The following is a 17942-nucleotide window of genomic DNA, read 5'->3' as shown; positions in this document are numbered from 1 at the left end:
ATTTTATGGGCGGTAGTGGCTCAGTTTCCTCTCTTGGGTCTGGCCTTGGCTTTGCGAGGGGGCTTGTGCATTCCAGTGATTCTGGAGAGCAATACCATCAGGAGCTTGCTCCTGGTAGGGTCACCCATGGCAGGCTGGTCTCCAGGGTAAGTTCCAGACAAACAAAGACCCCAGCGTGTCGGCACGCTGTGAGGTGGCAGGCGCACCAGCCGAATATTCTGTGGAGGGCTAACAACCCACCTAGGAGAAACCCCTCTATTACGAAACTGACCAAAAGGAGAAGTCGAACCGACCAACATGATAATGGACCCCAGCCTGCCTCTGACCAACGAATACAGATCAACCTTCGTCGTAGGACCAGTGTTGCCACATGGAATATCCAGACTCTTCTTTGCCCCGGAGCTGCCAATCTGTTGTCTCGAGAGCTCCGCCGCTGTAACATTACCCTGGCAGGGCTCTCTGAAGTACGATGGCAAGGCAATGGCGAAACAACAGCAGGTGACCACTACTACAGTGGCCCTGAGAGATGGACAGGCCTCTAAGGCGTGGCACTTGCTGATGAGGATGCGAAGGATGCCTTCTTTGACTAACTCCATCAGGAGACAAGCCCCACCACACGACATCACCATTATTCTCACTGAATCCAATGCCACACTTTCCAGCAGTGATCGGTCCACAGGCTCACCTGTCGGCACAACCTTTGCTGACAGGCTTACAGACAACAACAGTCATCGCCTTCTCCTTCTCAGCCACCACAACAACCTCTGCATCGCTGACACCTGGTTTCCCCCAGAAACTGATTCATCACTGGACATGGTACAGCCCAGATGGCAGAACCAGGAAAGCAGTGGACCACATCTTCATCTCCCGATGCTGGAAGTTGTTTGTCTCCAACTGCCATGTGTACAGAGGAGCAGAGCCTGGCAACACTGACCACCGCCTGCTGGTGGCCCAGCGGGTTTCCAATAAAGTACAAGATTGGGGGTTTGATTCCCGCTCCTGTCCCACTGTGAGCTGACAGTGGGACGTGTCAGCCCTTGAGCAAGGCACCGTACCATTTACAATTTGCTCATTAGGGCGCACAACGTAGGAGTTGTCCGCCAATCTACCTCCCACTTCATGCCTACAGGCACCTTGTGTGTTACAGGGCCTGTACACACTATGTATATGCACGACTAAAAAAAAAACTAACAGTGTGATCCGGAGTGTGCTACTAATTTCCAGTCAGGGATTAAAACAGCAGTAAAAAATATATTGATCAGAGTTTGTGTGTGCAGCGGAAGGGGTGGTAAAGATAGCATGGAGGGAAGAAAGTTCAGCTTCCTGACAGCCTGATGGAGGAAGCTGTTGACAGTCGGCTGGTCCTGGCCTTCAGACTCTTCACTCCTCCCTGATGGCAGCAGGGCAAAGGGGCTGTAGGACGGGTGAATGGGGTCAACCACAATGATTAGTGCTTTGCGAGTGACGAGATGCTGTAGAGGTCCTGGAGGGATGGCAAAAAAACCTTTCTGCTCTTTCCAAGACGAGCTGGAGGCTCCTGAGACCCGAGGATGTGGAAGAACCGTCCAACACGGGGATGCTGCTGAATGGGACGCTCTCGATGGTGCCTCTGTTGAAGATAGGCATGATGGGGGCGGGGACTTAACATCACACACTGATTGGCCAGAGTTTATGTCCTTCAAGAAAGAACCCGCCCATGACGGTCTTCACTTCCGTTTGTGCAGCAGTTGTTTTGTCGTAGTGGAAACTACTAGAAAGTTGTCAAGCTGTGGATAAATGAATAAATTAGTGCTAATATAAGAGTAAGTTCGTCGTCTTATAATTATGCTTTAACAACCAGTTTTAAAGTTCGGATTTTCTCTGTCCATTTCTGGTAGCTGAAAACCAGTTCCGCTTTAGCGCTGACAGCAGAGAAGGCATTTGGATCAACCATTCTTTAGTACAGTATCGCTAGCCTTATTCAAAACCATCTGTTTTGAAAGGCTAACAACTAAGTAAAACCTCGTGTCATTTCAGCCACTTATATGATAGTAAATGAATGTCAACGAGCGACAACAATAGATAGCAAGTAACGTGTCGGTAATAGATATACTTCAAATTGGGACCGAACGCCTTGTAATACCGCTGGAGTTCAGAGTCCAACCCAGAATAACGAAACGCATGCTCGTTAATGAACATCACGCTACAAAGGCGTCAACATGTCAGAGTCTGCTGATCGTCACACTAAGATCCTAAACTTTAACGTCGGGGTGCTCGGGCACGTCGACAGCGGGAAGACATCGCTTGCGAGAGCGCTGAGCAGCACCGCATCCACGGCTGCCTTCGATAAGAACCCGCAGTCACGGGAGAGAGGAATCACGCTGGACCTCGGCTTCTCGTCGTTCACGGTGGAACTTCCTGCCCACCTGAGGGGCGACGGACGGCAGCAGCAGTTTGACAGCCTGCAGTTCACCCTGGTGGACTGTCCGGGACACGCCTCTCTGATTCGGACCATCATTGGGGGTGAGTTCTTGTGAGTTTTAGGTTGTAAACAGAATCAGGCTTTACCAAACCCTACTCGGCTCCTAGTTGATGTAAAGGCAGTTAAAAACCTTTTGTCGTGTTGCTTCACTTGGATGGTTTCTGTGAAAATTGCGTTTTTTTATAACGTCTTTTGGTTGTCTTAATCAGTAACAATTAAAAAAAAATAACACCAAAAACGTAACTACCATGATTTTTCAGCTTTACGCAATTTGATTTTGTAATATTTTACACAGCCACTAAGTAATGAGTCCCCCCCCCCCATCAGCAGTAATCCGTCTCCTCATGAACTGGCACAACCTTGGGCTGATGTCAACTTGTGTAAGATGCTCATACAATTAGCTTACTGCCAGCAATCCACATGTTCCACATGATTTAGGTTTGGACTCTTAACTGGTCAGTCCAGAACTGATACTACATTCTCCTCCAGAAACTGTAGACACACTGGTCCAGATGGGGTAACGTTGTATCGTGGGTTAGTTTAATAAGGTAATTCTCAGTTCGGGATGGCTGGATAAGTTCTTGTGACTGTTTCTTCATGCACCTGGTGCTAATCACAAAGAAATGTGACCATATTGTTGATTGTACATTTTGTCACAGCACCTGTCCTATATATGTGATATCAGTAGAATATAGAAATATAGAAATCTTAAATCTGAACAAAAAAGTGGTGCATTTTTAGTTCTCTTGAGTGTATTATACAGGCATACATCAGTCCTGTAATATATCTTATACTTATTTTCTACTACTACGTGTACTACTATTACTATACTGCAGCTACCATAATTGCATTAATAATATTAGTAACAACGTGCATATAGCATAATATAAATAATGACAACACTGTATTATTTTATTTAAAAAATTCTGTGTCATGGCAATGATCAACAAATCATTTATATATGGTATCATATGAATCAATTATCAGACACTGTGTTGTAATTTTAGTAGCAGTGTTTGAATAAAACGTAATAGAACATAAGATTATGTGACTACGTGTCCTCTTATCTCCATGCTTGAGCCAAGGCCGCAGCAGGACTCCCCTCCATCAGGTTCTTAATCTCATGACGCAGAACTTCAACTTGTCCAGTAGAGGGCACTGTTTGTTCGCCAAACACTTGACTTGAACAGACGTTAATGATTGGAGGCTTTCCAGAGTGGATAATGATGACACCTCTGTAGCTGCTTTCTTGTCTCACTTGTTCTTATTTGTCAAACAAGTGAACCAAGGTTTCACTCAGAGTGTGACATGAGCTGTATTATCTAGAAATAATGGTTGGGAGTTAAAATAACGACGAGTAACTTGTACATAAAGGGTTGTTTTAATTCACATATTGAATGACAGATATTTGGTAGTAGGAGAGAGTGTAGCCAAATAGCATAGGATGTGGTGTTGAGGAAGATGGAGCAGAAGACGAAATGGTGGAAGCTGAAAAAGGAAGAGTGTTGCATGACTTTTAGGAAGGAGTTAAGACAAGTTCTGGGTAGTCAGGAGGTGCTGCCAGATGACTGGACAACTACAGCTAATGTGAGGGAGGGAGACAGGTAGGAGAGTACTTGGTGTGTCATCTGGGAGGAAAGTAGATAAGGAGACTTGGTGGTGAAATGATGAGGTACAGGAGTGTATACAGGGAAAGAGGTTAGCTAAGAAGAAGTGGGACACTGAGAGGACTGAGGAGAGTAGACAGGAATACAGGGAGATGCAGTGTCAGGTGAAAGTAGAGGTAGCAAAGGCCAAACAAGGGGCTTATGATGACTTGTATGCTAGGTTGGACAGTAAGGAGGGAGACACTGATCTATACCGGTTGGCAAGACAGACAGACAGAGATGGGAAGGACGTGCAGTAGGTTAGGGTGATTAAGGATAGGGATGGAAGTGTATTAACAGTAGTGTGGTGGGAAGATGGAAAGAGTATTTTAAAGAGTTGATAAACGAGGAAAACGAGAGTGAACAAAGACTAGAAGAGGTGGTTGTTGTGGACCAGGAAGTAGCAAAGATTAGTCAGGATGAATTGAGGAGGTATTGAAGAGGATAAAGAGTGGAAAGGCACTCTGTCCTGATGATATACCTGTGGAGGTGTGGAAGTGTCTTGGAGAGGTGGCAGTAGAGTTACTGACTAGGTTGTTCAGCAGGATCTTAGATAGTGGGAAGATGCCTGACGAATGGAGGAGAAGTGTTCTGGTGCCCATTTTTAAGAACAAGGGAGATGTGCAGAGTTGTGGCAACTACAGAGGAATAAAGCTGATGAGCCATATAATGAAGTTATAGGAAAGAGTAGTTGAAGCTAGACTAAGTGCAGAAGTGAGCATTTGTGAGTAGCAGTATGGTTTCATGTCAAAAGAGAGTACTACAGATAAAGTACTTGCTTTGAGGAGGTTGATAGAGAAGTACAGAGAAGGCCAGGGGGAGCTGAATTGTTTTTGTAGATCTGGAGAAAGCTTATGACAGGGTGCCCAGAGAGGAACTGTGGTATTGTATGAGGAAGTCTGGAGTGGCAGGAATGAAGGTTAGCCGCAGTAAGACAGAGTACATGTGTGTGAATGAGAGGGCCCAAGTAGACGAGTGAGCTTATAGGGAGAAGAGATCAAGAAGGTGGAGGATTTTAAGTACTTAGGGTCAACAGTCCAGAGCAATGGACAGTGTGGAAAAGTGGTGAAGCAGCTTGTACAGGCAGGATGGAACGGCTGGAGAAAAGTGTCAGGTGTGATGTGTGATAGAAGAGTATCAGCTGAAATGACAGTAAAGGTGTACAAAACTGTGGTGAGACCAGCGATGTTGTTTGGTCTAGAGACAGTGTCACTGAGGAAAAGACAGGAGACAGAGCTGGAGGTAGCAGAGAGGACGATGCTGAGGTTCTCTTTGGGAGTGACCAGGATGGATAGGATCAGGAATGAGTACATCAGAGGGACAGCACATGTTAGAGGTTTTGGAGATAACGTCAGAGAGGCCAGACTGAGATGGTTCGGACATGTCCAGAGGAGAGATGGTGAATATATTGGTAGAAGGATGCTGAGTTTTGAACCGCCAGGCAGAAGGCCTCGAGGAAGACCAAAGAGGAGGTTTATGGATGTAGTGAAAGAGGACATGAAGGTAGTTGGTGTGAGAGAAGAGGATGCAGAAGACAGGGTTTGATGGAGGCAACTGATTCACTGTGGAGACCCCTGAAGGGAAAAACCAAAAGGAGAAGGAGATTGAATGACAGAGATAGACTGAATACGGTAATTGTTTTCATCAGTTTTCCTGTTTGTTTTTAAATTCTGGTAGTTTGTAAAATACTAATGTATCATCATTTGTAAGTGCATGTGTGTGTGTGTGTTTGTGTGTACACTGATCATTAATATATTTGGTTACGTTTGGCTTTTAAGTGAATTCTGCTTCAGTTTTCTATTTAGGTCTGTCTGTATTGCTTTGACTCAGATGCTCAGATGTTCTTATCCAGCTTGTAATAAAGCTGTTTGTATGGACAAACAGTGGCTGATATCACCCTTCAAATTATAAATTTGAAGGGTGATATCAGCCACTGACCATCTAACTGTTTTTTCCTGCCACAAACTATATCATCATCATATCTACCTTTTGAAAATCCAGTACTGGTTGACCTCTGCTGAATGAAATAGTTTGTGGGGTGGCACATGCTGTAGATTAGGGAGGAAGGAAAATATGGGGTTTGGAGTATGTATTAAACTTCCCCTGCTGTCCCATGTGGGAAGAGCACAGGAAAGAGAGAAAGCCAAATAGTATAAGAGAAAAGAGGGGAGCACAGGAAATAGAGACTGCCAAACTCAGGTAAAGAAAAGAGGGAAAGGAAAGACAACCAAGTGAGCTGCAGCTCTAGTTTCAACCCTCTAGCTTCTTAGTTTTTGCATGTGTGCACCCCTCCCCTAATTTCTCCTCTCGTATTGTTTTTTTTCTGGGGGGAATGGCTATCCATTCCTGTTTGTACTGCTGTCGTTGGCGCCATTGTTTCTTCAGTTTCCACTCAGTTTTTATTTCTTTGGATGCTCATCTAGAAAGCTGGAATCAATTTAACAGTAAATTAAGGCGTTCCCCTGCATCAGCTTTCCATTTCAGAAGTTTCAATTCAGTAATATCTGACATATTCTTGAATATTTTTATGCTTTTTCTTCTTTAGGTGCCCAAATTATTGACATGATGATGCTGGTGGTGGATTTGGTGAAAGGGGTACAGACTCAGACTGCAGAGTGTCTGCTGATAGGAGAGCTAACTTGCCCCCGCATGGTGGTTGTCCTGAACAAAACCGACCTGTTGCCACCAAACAAGAGACAGAGTGCTATTGAAAAAATGACAAAGAGACTTCACAAAACACTGGAGAGCACTAGGTCTGTATGTTAAAACTTTGTCCCTCATTACTCATTCTGCCTACTTGTCTACATTCAAGCAGGCTGGTTGTCACGCCCGCTTTTTAAAAAAAAAAAAATTGAAGTAATGTTAATCATTACCTCAAAATCAAACAAACATTTCCATTATGTAATTTTTTCCCCCTGTCTGCTAGATTTAGGGATTGTCCTGTGATCGCTGTGGCAGCAAAACCAGGGGGCCCAGAGGCTCCTGACACAGAGGAGCCACAGGGAGTGCAGGAGTTAATAGAGGTAAAAGCAGGAAATATTGACGGTAGTCTGGTGAGACATAATAGTCAGTTGACTATAAATGGATAAAGTGAGTCCTCAGCTTTGTTAGGCCATGGTAAAAATGGAACTTTATTATTTATAATTTTGAAAAAAATATCAATACAAATAATTGCTAAAAATGATTCAAATTATCATTTTAATTTAGTTCTTTATGTGAATGATGATAATTAGGTTTATAGATTTCCTAATATACCTCAATACCTCTGTTAACTTACCCATTTTACAAAGGTAAACAAAGCATGTTTGAAAAGTGCAGTGGTATTCATTTAACTGTGAATATATCAGTATGAGCAAATAGAATGTTGTAACATAGAAGAAATGACTGTGATCTTAGTTTTTGTCATATCATCCAACCTGTAGATTTACTTTTGGTGTTAAAACCCACGACTTATGAATGAAAATCTAAATAAGTTAGATAGATAGATAGATAGGTACTTTATTAATCCCGGAGGAAATTGCATAATCCCGGAGGAAATTGCATTGGCGTTGTTTTCCTGACTGCTGCAGTAGAGGTGGTAACATTTTCATTGTATTTGCTTTAGTCTGTAAAAAGAGCAGTATCAAATAAATGTAAGTCAAAGTAGAACTCAAGATGGTGCATTATCAGTTGGTGTTTGTAAAGTCATCACAAAGTCAGATTTCACTCTGTACATGGATACAATAAATGCTGGGACTCATCTTTTAGGTGGTTCAGTGTTTTTCCTTATTGTTTTGAAAACAGTTGTCGTTTAGGTATTAAGAGTGTCACTCTTTAATTTTTCTGTCTCAGCTTTTGAAGAGCCAGACGTATGTCCCTCAGAGGGACCCTGGAGGCGACCTACTGATGGCTGTGGATCACTGCTTCTCCATACGTGGTCAGGGAACAGTCATGACTGGAACCATCCTTCAGGGGTCGATGGCCATCAATGACACTGTGGAAATCCCAGCGTTAAAGGTACACTGCAATAAAGAGGTTCTTATTAGGTGATGTTTACTACTAGTAAATAATATATGAGTGGGCTAGAAATATCTTGATAGACGCAGTAGCAAGAGTTCATAACTTGACTGGATGTGGGCACACAGAGGGAGGGATTCGCCAAGAGTGCTCAGAGCATGTGTTGGTTCATGTGAAAGAAGGATGAGGAGATTGGGTTGGACTGGCAGGATGGGAACTGAGTAATTTAGACCAGATGCACACTGTAAGCAACACTCAGCATTTATGTCTGCGGTGGTCATATGTACCTCTTGGTGGCAGCAAATTACAAAAATAGCTTTTTTAAAAACTACTATTGATATACAGTAGTACGGAGCCCCTTATGCAGGGCTCGAAATGAACTTTTTTTCTTTGTAGCACTGGTGCTCCCAAATTTAGAAGTTAGCAACACCAGCAAAGACTTCAGGAGCACCTACCCAAAAGCAAGGCAGTGATGGAGCGATAGAGACGCTCCGTCCATCTCAGTTCCTCGCACCTCTCTCCTTCGCCCCAGGAGCGCAGCCGCAGGTGCACTCTCATTGTTTCCTGGCAGGACCGCGGTCCTGCTCAGACAGTTTGGCGCACATTCTCCGGCAGGTCCACACTCATGTGTCCGCATCAAACAAACTGTCACGGTAGTGCGTTCGAGGGTGCACGCTCCGCGCCTACGCGTTTTCCCCACATCCACACAAAACTGTATGAGAGACGCTCACCTGAGGATGCTGCGTTGGTCTGCCTCCGGGTCAGGGGCCAAACCGAGGCACTACCTGGGTGTGGCTTAAATAGCGCATTGTGGCGCGCTGTCAGGCCAGCCCGGCACCTGGACTTAACCATTTTGGTTATTATTGGACTGTATTTTAAAACATCACTAAAAGAGGTTTTATGTTGCCCCAAACTCCATCATGCCTTTAGTGAACAGTCGTTTGCATTTTTCTCGGTCATTTTGCCCTCAGCTCGGACTTCAGGGGATAATTCTGCACAAAAGATCTGTGATTTGTTTCATAGTGGTGCTTCATGTTACCACTTTTAATTCATGCTACGTATTTAGACCATATGAGGTAAAATAGTTTTGACTGCCTAACGGAGGAATAAACATAAATTTCGTCCACTCATTGTCAACCAGTGGTTTTCCTCGTTAACCTCCCTTCGTTTGGAGCTATGCTGTCTCCCTTCTTCTGTGCTCCTGTAGCGGTAAACTCACAGCGGTAGCGGCAACGAGCTGTCTCACTTCCTGGTGCACTGACAGCGCAGGGTAGACAAACGATCTGATTGGCTGAACTGAGTGGCGCTATTACCGTATTAACTGGAGGAGCAGCGCCCGCTGTCTGTAGCCGTGAACTGCAAGTAAAAATGCGCCAAGAAAATCTACTCTCGTGAATTTATCATGGAGTGGTCACGGGTCCGTACAGAACCATCATGCGGTCCGGATCCAGACCGCGGTCCGCCATTTGGTGACCCCTGCTCTATGGAGAGAGAGAAAGAGCGACAGAGAAGAGGAAAAAAAAGGCACAACAGTTTTTTTTCCCTAGTCGCACCGGTGCTCCAAAATATATTTCATAGTCGCACTGATAAAAATTTGGGCACATATGCGACTACAATGGTCGCAATTTCGAGCCCTGCCCTTACGTGACATGGAGAGAGAGAGAAAAAAGGTCCATCTTTGCGAGATCTTGCAAAAGATGGACTTTTTTTTCTCCCTCTCCATGTCACCTAAGGGGCTCTGTAATTTAGTAAGAGTACATTAGGGAGTGCCAGAAAAAAATAATGCAGGAACATTCTACTCAGCCTGATCCTGCAGTCATAGAAGGGCAGATGGACAGATTGTGATTATATCTTTTAATTGTTCATTTGTAGACTCGTGATATGTTTGTAGATGTGTAGCTGACACCAAGCAAAGAACATCAGTTATAACAGCATCTTAGTCAAAGATAGATAATTAAAGATTGATATCATCTACATGCACATTCACTTACCGTATTCGTCATTTACATGCAAAATTAGTGGTCTGAAAAATAGCTTTGTTATTGTTTAAGAAGTTGACTTCTTGGGAAGTTAAGGAGCTGCTTACGTCTGAATATTTGTATTTTATTGACAAAAAAAATCAAATCTTTGATAAGATCTTTACACTTAATAAAGTTTAAAAAACATCCCTATATTGTGGAGTTAATAACTCCTATCCAGTAATGAATTTTTTATGTTATGAGAACAATATGTTGATGTCCAACATATTTGAAACACATCAGTCTTAATGTAAATTAAAAATAATTCTCTTTATTCACACCAAATATGAAGCTAGTTCTGTGTTCCCCTAGATTTGACCCATCCTTGTGGAAACAGTGGATGATGTGCAGGGTCAGTGCAAAGCATTGTCGTCCGATCTGAAAATATTCAGACTGAGTGGAAAACACTTTATATGTCATGAGTGGAGGCCCACGGCCACTGCTTAGCTGCTGAGAGTCAGGGAGATGTGGACTGGCCGGGTGGGGAGCTGTGGCATGTAGAGGAATAAACACCTGCAGTCACATCAGATTCTGCTCTGATCTGGAGCTGGTTGGTCGTCGAAGGAGCTCAGAGTTTACTTGTTTAAACTTCTGGGGCTAAAAAGTTGATTCCTCTTCTTGGTTCTAAACCAAAGTGAGCCACGGCTGCTTCTGTTCATTTCCCTGTGGTGGTGGGGAAATGCACTTTGTGTTATGCTTTAATATTTTTCTGTCTTTAATCTCCTGCTGCATTCATAAAGTGTTTCTAGGTTTTAAATGTAAAATCAATGTTGGAAGTACAGTTTGAAAACAGTTTGAAAAGAAAAGAGAAAATTTAAAACACGAACGATTGCGGCAATGTGATCTATACGCTTTTAACAGAACCAATTTATGATTAATGTGTTTTTTGATTCCTTTTGATTATTTTCCAAATGTGTTCTACTGAAGTTTAAGTAAATAAAAGACAGTAAGTATTTAATTTTACTTTTTGACATCAGGTTAACAAGAAGATCAAGTCGGTGCAGATGTTTCGGAAGCCGGTTTCGGGGGCCATGCAAGGAGATCGCGTGGGTGTGTGTGTAACACAGTTTGACCCTAAACTGCTGGAGCGGGGCGTGGTGTGTGCCCCGGGGTCCCTGCATACCCTCTATGCAGCTGTCATCTCTGTGAGGAAGATTGGCTACTTCAAGGGTTCGCTGGCTACTCGAGCAAAGTTCCACATTACCGTGGGTCACGAGACAGTCATGGCGAAGATAACCTTCTTCGGACTGCCGCTCATAGACAACTCACATCCTTCAGCAGACGGCAACGCAGCGCCTTCAAAGCCCAGCTTGCTGGACACCCCCTTCACTTTCGACAGGGAGTACTCCTACCAGGATGAGTACATCACCAGTCAGGCAGAAGCGAGTTCAGGACCTGACCCAGAACAGTGGGCATTGTTGGAGTTTGAGCGGCCAGTCACATGTCCCTCACTCTGCTTGGTGATTGGTTCAAAGCTGGACACAGACATCCACACCAACGTGTGCCGGTTAGCCTTCCACGGCCATTTGCTGCATGGGTTCGAGGATAAAAGCTATTCTGAGACGGCCCTTCCTCATCTGCGCATCTTCAAGACGAAGCACAAGGAGGGGCAGGTGGAGAGGGTGAGTTCTGAATGTGTGTTTTCCGTCCTCCGTGCTTGCCCTTGAGCGTTGGCCTTACCCCTCTGCCCTTTCTGTCACCTTGAGCTCCCATTGGCTCTGGTTCATCAGTAGATGTTTCTCATTGCTGGTGGCAGTGAAGCATGCCTCTCAGACAGAGCCCCCATTGTTAATTTGTAAACAGATATGTACACACAAACAAGTATGCATATGTAGCCCTGTGTGAGGCATGGGTAGGGGTGCATGCCTGAGCAGAGGCTGTGACACTGGTGTGTGTGGGTGGCCGCCTGACGCCATTAGCCCTGTCTGGCTATGAGAGGCTAGCAGTGTTTGGACACACCTGAACGGCACAGGAATACCCACATGACTGTGTGAGTTCACTTTCACTTCTCTCTGGCTCAACATCTCTCTCTCTCTCTGTCTCTGTCTGTCTCTCTCTCTCTCAGTTACGCTTTGTTCTCACTCCATTCATTCTGATTTATATCTCATATTATCCAATTCTGCTGTTTTCTTATTAAATTCTATGTTTCACTTTTTGTTTTTCTTGACAAAGTCAAACCTTTTGACATCTTAGTTTGGAATTTCACATATAGGTGCACAGCGATGTGTGATTCTTGTCACTTTTCTCTGTACAGTATTGTTTTCCTGTGTGCATCCTTGGGGAAGGTCAGATTCAGGTCAGGGGTCAAGTGTGTAAACTACTTTCCTATTTTCATGTTGTTTGCACCGCAGGCTGTTGACAGCTCCAGTCACTGACTGCAGAGGAGAACAGCATGTGCTAAAGGTCAGACCGCGGTCAGGTGATTTCATAGCTGTCATTTGTTTGTTCCTTGAAAAAGGCAGTTGTTATAATGTGATTTAAGAACACATTACTGACTTCATTGAGATTCGACAGCCTCATGTAGTCACATGTAGACAGAATTCATACAGCCTGTCAAACATGTACAACAACCTTTTTTTCTAATCGGTGCATCAGTCATGCTTTAGGGACTTCAGGGTCAAATGTTCAAGAATGAATGAGGGTGAGGCAGAGGAGCGAGGAAGAGCTGGTGGTGGATGGGGTGAGCTGGAGTCATGATGGTGCCCTCCTGTTATCAGATAAGAGGTGGGTTCAGATTGACTTAAGGATGGATGATAAGAAAGAAATACAAACAAGAATAGCAAAAAATGCGCAGACAGCCAGGCAGCCAGTTTTTACAAAATACGTCTGATGGTGATCAATGCAGGCGGTCAAGCGCTTTCTCCTCACCCTGTCGTGACGATGAGTGAAATCACAGCAAAGCCAGAGATTTCAGAAGGAACGTGAAGCACATTCTTCCATTTCCACTGTCCTCATTAGACCACATGCTTTAACAAGTACATCAAATCATGTCTGTCACATTGTGAGCTTTCATCTCTGTCATTAGTTCTGCAGCTCTTAAGGCTTCTTTCTGCTCTTCTGTTCAGGTGACTGATGATTATACTGTGATCGGCCGCACACTGTTCAAGAAGGAGACCAACCTGCAGCTCTTTGTCGGGTTGAAGGTCATGCTGTCAACAGGAGAGACGGGTGTTATTGAGGGCGGCTTTGGACAGAGTGGGAAGTTCAAGATTCGGATACCAGGTGAGGATTACCGAGTTATTATTGTTTAATATCTTTAATATCTTTCACAAACCACTGATGGCGTTATACATTTCAAACTCATTGTGGTTGTTAAGTTTCACCTCACACAGCATGGATTCCTTCCTATCCTACACACCCCCTGCCACTTTCTCCGTCCTTCCTCATATTTTGGGGCTCCTTGAAAATTTTCAGGATGCGGTAAGAATGGACTGCCTGACATCCTGAGACACATTCCCAGGATTCCTCTGGGGATCGCCTATGTTCCGGGGGAAGTTTGTTCTGTGTTTATTTTACCTTCTGTTACTCCGAGCCCACTGTTCCACACTGGGAGGGAAGAGAAAACAAAAATGTTTAGAAAGACAACCTCACCTACATCCCTTCACTGCCTCACACTTGTAAAAGCTACACACTGACACGCACATCGTCTGCTTCGGCATAATGCAGACGTGCAGCTGTGTTCATGTGAGTTACTTACGTCACACGACGCTATTATACTGATATGGCCACAGGCTTTGTTTCCACACTTCATAATGCAATGTCCACACTTCATAATGCAACGTCATTTATTCAGGACACGTTAATGAGAAAAAGATTGAACCGCCTTCTTGAATGAATTTAAATGTATTTATGTTCATTCCTCTTGCTTATACCAAAATTTTTGGGGCTGCAATAACAGTTAATGTCTCTTAAATCATTGAAAACGTGAAAGCAAAATCACAAAATCTTAATTTAGGGAAACTTATATTAATGTGTTTTTGGCCTTTTGGTGGTGATTATGAGCCCCTGGCAAGGATAGACAAGGCATAAAAAATACAGTGGTTTAAATCTGACAAAATGTTGGGCTGCAGAAATAAAGTTTCTGCCAAATCTTTTCAGATTTTGTTGAATAAATACTGTTTGTGCCACATCCTCACAAGCTTTGATTCATGTGCACTTATTTAGATTCTTAGGGTTCTTTATTATTCCCTCTAAGACTATGTAATATTTGTTACACAGTTGTTTTAGTCTTGTGTGAACACATTTAGTAATTATGCACACAAAAACCTTAAAGTGCATTTGAGGACGGACGTGCAATTCCTCTGTGTCACTTGCATGTGAACATAAATCATTGAATTTTGGGTGTTCGACTGTGCTCCGTGGTGGTAAACAAACATCAGCTGATCGTAGATAACATGAAGAGATTTTTGACTGTGCTGCAACCATAACAACCCTCACATTGGCATAACGATAAGAAGAATGCTGGCGCCATATTTTACATGAAGTCAGACAGCTTGTGTGTAAAGCAGTGAACCCAGAACATTTGCTACCATCCGTGAGCAAAACAGCAAACAAGCAACCAGTTTCTGTCCTTACAACACACACACACACACGCACGCGCACGCACACGCACACGCACGCACACACACACACACACACACACACACACACACACACACACACACACACACACACACACGGAGTGTGGGTAGATTTGATGTCATAGAAGGATTTGTAATGCATGCATGAGGAGCATCAAACAGTTTTGCACGGCTGGGAATGAAGCCCAAGTGAAGGAAGAAGTTCTGTTTGAGCAGACATGGAGACAAAACACTGGAGTGTTGGACTGAGCAAGACTAATGCAGAGAACGGGAGCAAGAACCGAGATCCTGTTCAATGCAGTTTTTCATCAGTTAGATCAAGACAGTGAAGGCATCAGTTGATCTCAAGGGTAATTCACAGACGTCCTGATACAGCACCGACTGCACACGCAACATGGAGGACAAGATCTCTATCAGGCTTAAGATACACCTACAATCATATGATTAAATAGACCTGCAGTCTTTGCTGTAGTTCATTCACTAGAATCTAGATTTATTACACCAGGGCATCGACTAGAGGCAACATTTCACGATAATCTGCATTTAAACATTTGTTTCACCTTGTACTAAGTGTTCATCCTTTTTTTTTTTATTTCAGAGGGTCTTTGTCTAGAAACCAAGCAGATGTTATCTTCCACCTCCAAGAAAAAAGGAAAAGGTGGAAGCAAAGGTGGACCAGCAAATGAAGACAATGTCAAAACAGATTCCCAGCCTGTTAGCATTCACTTGAATTTCAAGCGCTACGTCTTTGATCCCCACAAAAAGATGGTTCAGTCCTGACCTTCCAAATTCGACCCTGTGTTACACTGGTTTACAAAGGCAACTGTCATTTTCAGGGGCCCTGCCTTCAGAGGAGTGATTCTCTATTAGCCTTGTTTTCCAGCGATGGAGATGGTCTACTGAAATGGGATGGCTGTGGAATGCAGGACGCATGTGAAACTATGATTGTTTTATCTCCCGTCAAGGATACGGTCTTAATCCAGTTTGAATCATCACAAGGGTAGAAGATGCCTGACTCCTGATGCGTTTGAATGGTCATAAATTAGTACTTGTGTTCAGGATTCTTCTAAATCAATTGTTTTGCCTCAGAATGTCTCTAGTATGTTTCTTACTTAGTTGAGCAGTAAATAGCATAATCATGAGCAAGCACTATAGAAATACAGTGATCTCAGCTTTTCTCAGATTGCTGATAAAGGTGTTGTTTTTCAGGCCTGGATTCATTGGTGGTTGCTGTTTGATTTTGAAAGTGATTGTATGTAATTCAACATTGGCTGTAAGCTCCTTTCTATGACTCTCTGGGGTGCTGCATTCCATCCAGAATAATGGTTTATTTGAATAGTTTTCTTTTCAGAAAGACTAATAAAAGAACTGACACTATTCTTGACTATTTTCTATGTGGTAACGTCCATGATATACATATAATTGTAATTGTGTCCTAATTCCTAAACCAATAAATCAACAAGAGAACATGGACATGATCTTGGATCCAGGTAAAGCTTCGGCTTGTGATGTCATAGTGTGATTTTTTATTGGTTCGCTGAAAGCCTTCCTTGAAGTGCTGCAAGTAAAAAATATTAAATGACACCCAAATGCGTGGTGCACTGGCGTCGCGCCCAGAGTTTCCCCCGTCTCACGCCCTAAGACTGCTGGGAGAGGATCCAGTTCACCGTGACCCATGCAAGCAGATGAAGTGGTTAGGAAAATGAATGACACCCAAATCTGATGGCTTGTTTTCTTGGGGTGTGTCCTACTGTCCATTTCTAACGTTTTGAGTAATCCTGCTAACAGAGAACAACCTGCAGCTCATGTACAGAATCATATACAGTATTTCTGCTGCCTGTGCTGCATTCTGTACCATTTAAAAAGATAATGTCTTTCTTTTAATAGCAACTTGAGCACAGTGTGAACCTGAACTGTGTGTCGAACATTTGGTGCCATGTGCTTGGTTTTTTCACCATCAGTAACACATGGCTTAATTAATTCTACCATATTTCCTCCAATTTTTTTTTCTAATGTCTGTTCAAAATTAATTTGATACATAAACTAATCAAAGCTGTTTGTAATAACTAGCATTTGCCGCTACAGGAGGGCAGAAGATCCTCTCTGTGTCTGTGAGGGTTTGCTTATTTTGTGTGGCGTGGAGAAGTTTTTTGGATGGGGCGTTGAGGGACCAGGACACGGTGTGTAGCAGATGATGTCAGCAAACTGTCCCTGTGAACAGCGACTCTATCTCAGCAGGAATCTGGAAATTGAAGAGAGAGGGGAAAAGGGAGGAACAAGAGGGGACACTGGAAGGATTGTTCCCCTGAGTGACAGTCCTTTTAGTCTTATCTTTTCTGGTTCCTCTTATAGAAAACCAGACAGAAAAAAACTGTCACTTTTTACTTGTGTCTCCAATTTCTCTCTCTCTTGCTCCGTCTCTCCTATTTGCTCGCCATCCATTCTAGTTTTTTAATCTAAAATGTGTTTCTATCCATTACTGGCATCATGAAGAACAAGTCATTTTTCTAAATCCTAAATTTCCTTCAGTGGTCCCTCGATTTCGTAAACAAACCACTGACCACTGTCCTGCACTGTGGACTCACTGGTAGATGGAATTTGATTATTTTATTGAAAATCTAAAAATTCAATTATCATTAAAAAAAGGTATTTATCTTTCTGCATGTAATATTTGAAAAATAGATCCCACACTGGTATATGAATGAGCTGTCTACTTTGTGTGACTTTATGAAAAAAGAAAAGGTAGGATGCGATATGCTTTAACGTAATTACAAACACTAAATCGATGCAACACTGCATATCCTTAGAAGATTATTTTCATCCTTGTTTTGACAAAGATCCTCTTGTGTTTCACTCATTCAGACTCAGGAGTGTGTGTGAACTATTTAAACATGAATGCTAATCCTCTTTTCCGTGCCTATGCATATGTGTGTGTTTGTTAGAGAGAGAGACACACACGATTGTCCATTATTGAGCTTTGTCGAGGAGGTTCGGGGTGAACTTGATAATCCACTTTTGGCGCCATAGCTGATCATCTGAGGAGGAAATAGACTGGAAGGCCACGGGACTACAGCTGGGAGTGTGTTCTCACCTTGGCTCATAACACACACACAAGCCAGGCCGACCAGTAGACACCCGATACTGGAAAGTGATTGCCTGCACTGTTCGTCCTGTCCAGTTTGGCCTGGGAGTACAGCACAGCACTCGTATTCTTAACCATTACTTCCTATGAGCCTGAATT

At 43.4% G+C, this 17942-nt stretch overlaps 1 protein-coding gene across 2 annotated transcripts; it reads left to right on the top strand.

Annotated features, from left to right (window-relative positions):
* The first annotated feature begins 1252 nt into the window (after positions 1 to 1252).
* On the top strand, positions 1253 to 16169 carry eefsec (eukaryotic elongation factor, selenocysteine-tRNA-specific). Of its 2 annotated transcripts, none has more exons than XM_068315338.1 (7): positions 1253 to 2502; positions 6653 to 6860; positions 7034 to 7130; positions 7939 to 8103; positions 11099 to 11743; positions 13187 to 13343; positions 15300 to 16169. In XM_068315338.1, exons 1-7 carry the CDS (start codon positions 2199 to 2201, stop codon positions 15479 to 15481), a joined length of 1758 nt encoding a protein of 585 aa, XP_068171439.1. In that variant the 5' UTR covers positions 1253 to 2198; the 3' UTR covers positions 15482 to 16169. The 2 variants fall into 2 exon arrangements, with proteins under 2 accessions (XP_068171439.1, XP_068171441.1); XM_068315340.1 differs by lacking the exon at positions 1253 to 2502 and adding an exon at positions 4903 to 5738.
* The last annotated feature ends 1773 nt before the right edge of the window (positions 16170 to 17942 follow it).

Source organism: Antennarius striatus, chromosome 5, assembly GCF_040054535.1.
Source record: "Antennarius striatus isolate MH-2024 chromosome 5, ASM4005453v1, whole genome shotgun sequence".
NCBI lineage: Eukaryota > Metazoa > Chordata > Actinopteri > Lophiiformes > Antennariidae > Antennarius > Antennarius striatus.
This window is presented reverse-complemented; position numbering and strand designations above follow the sequence as displayed.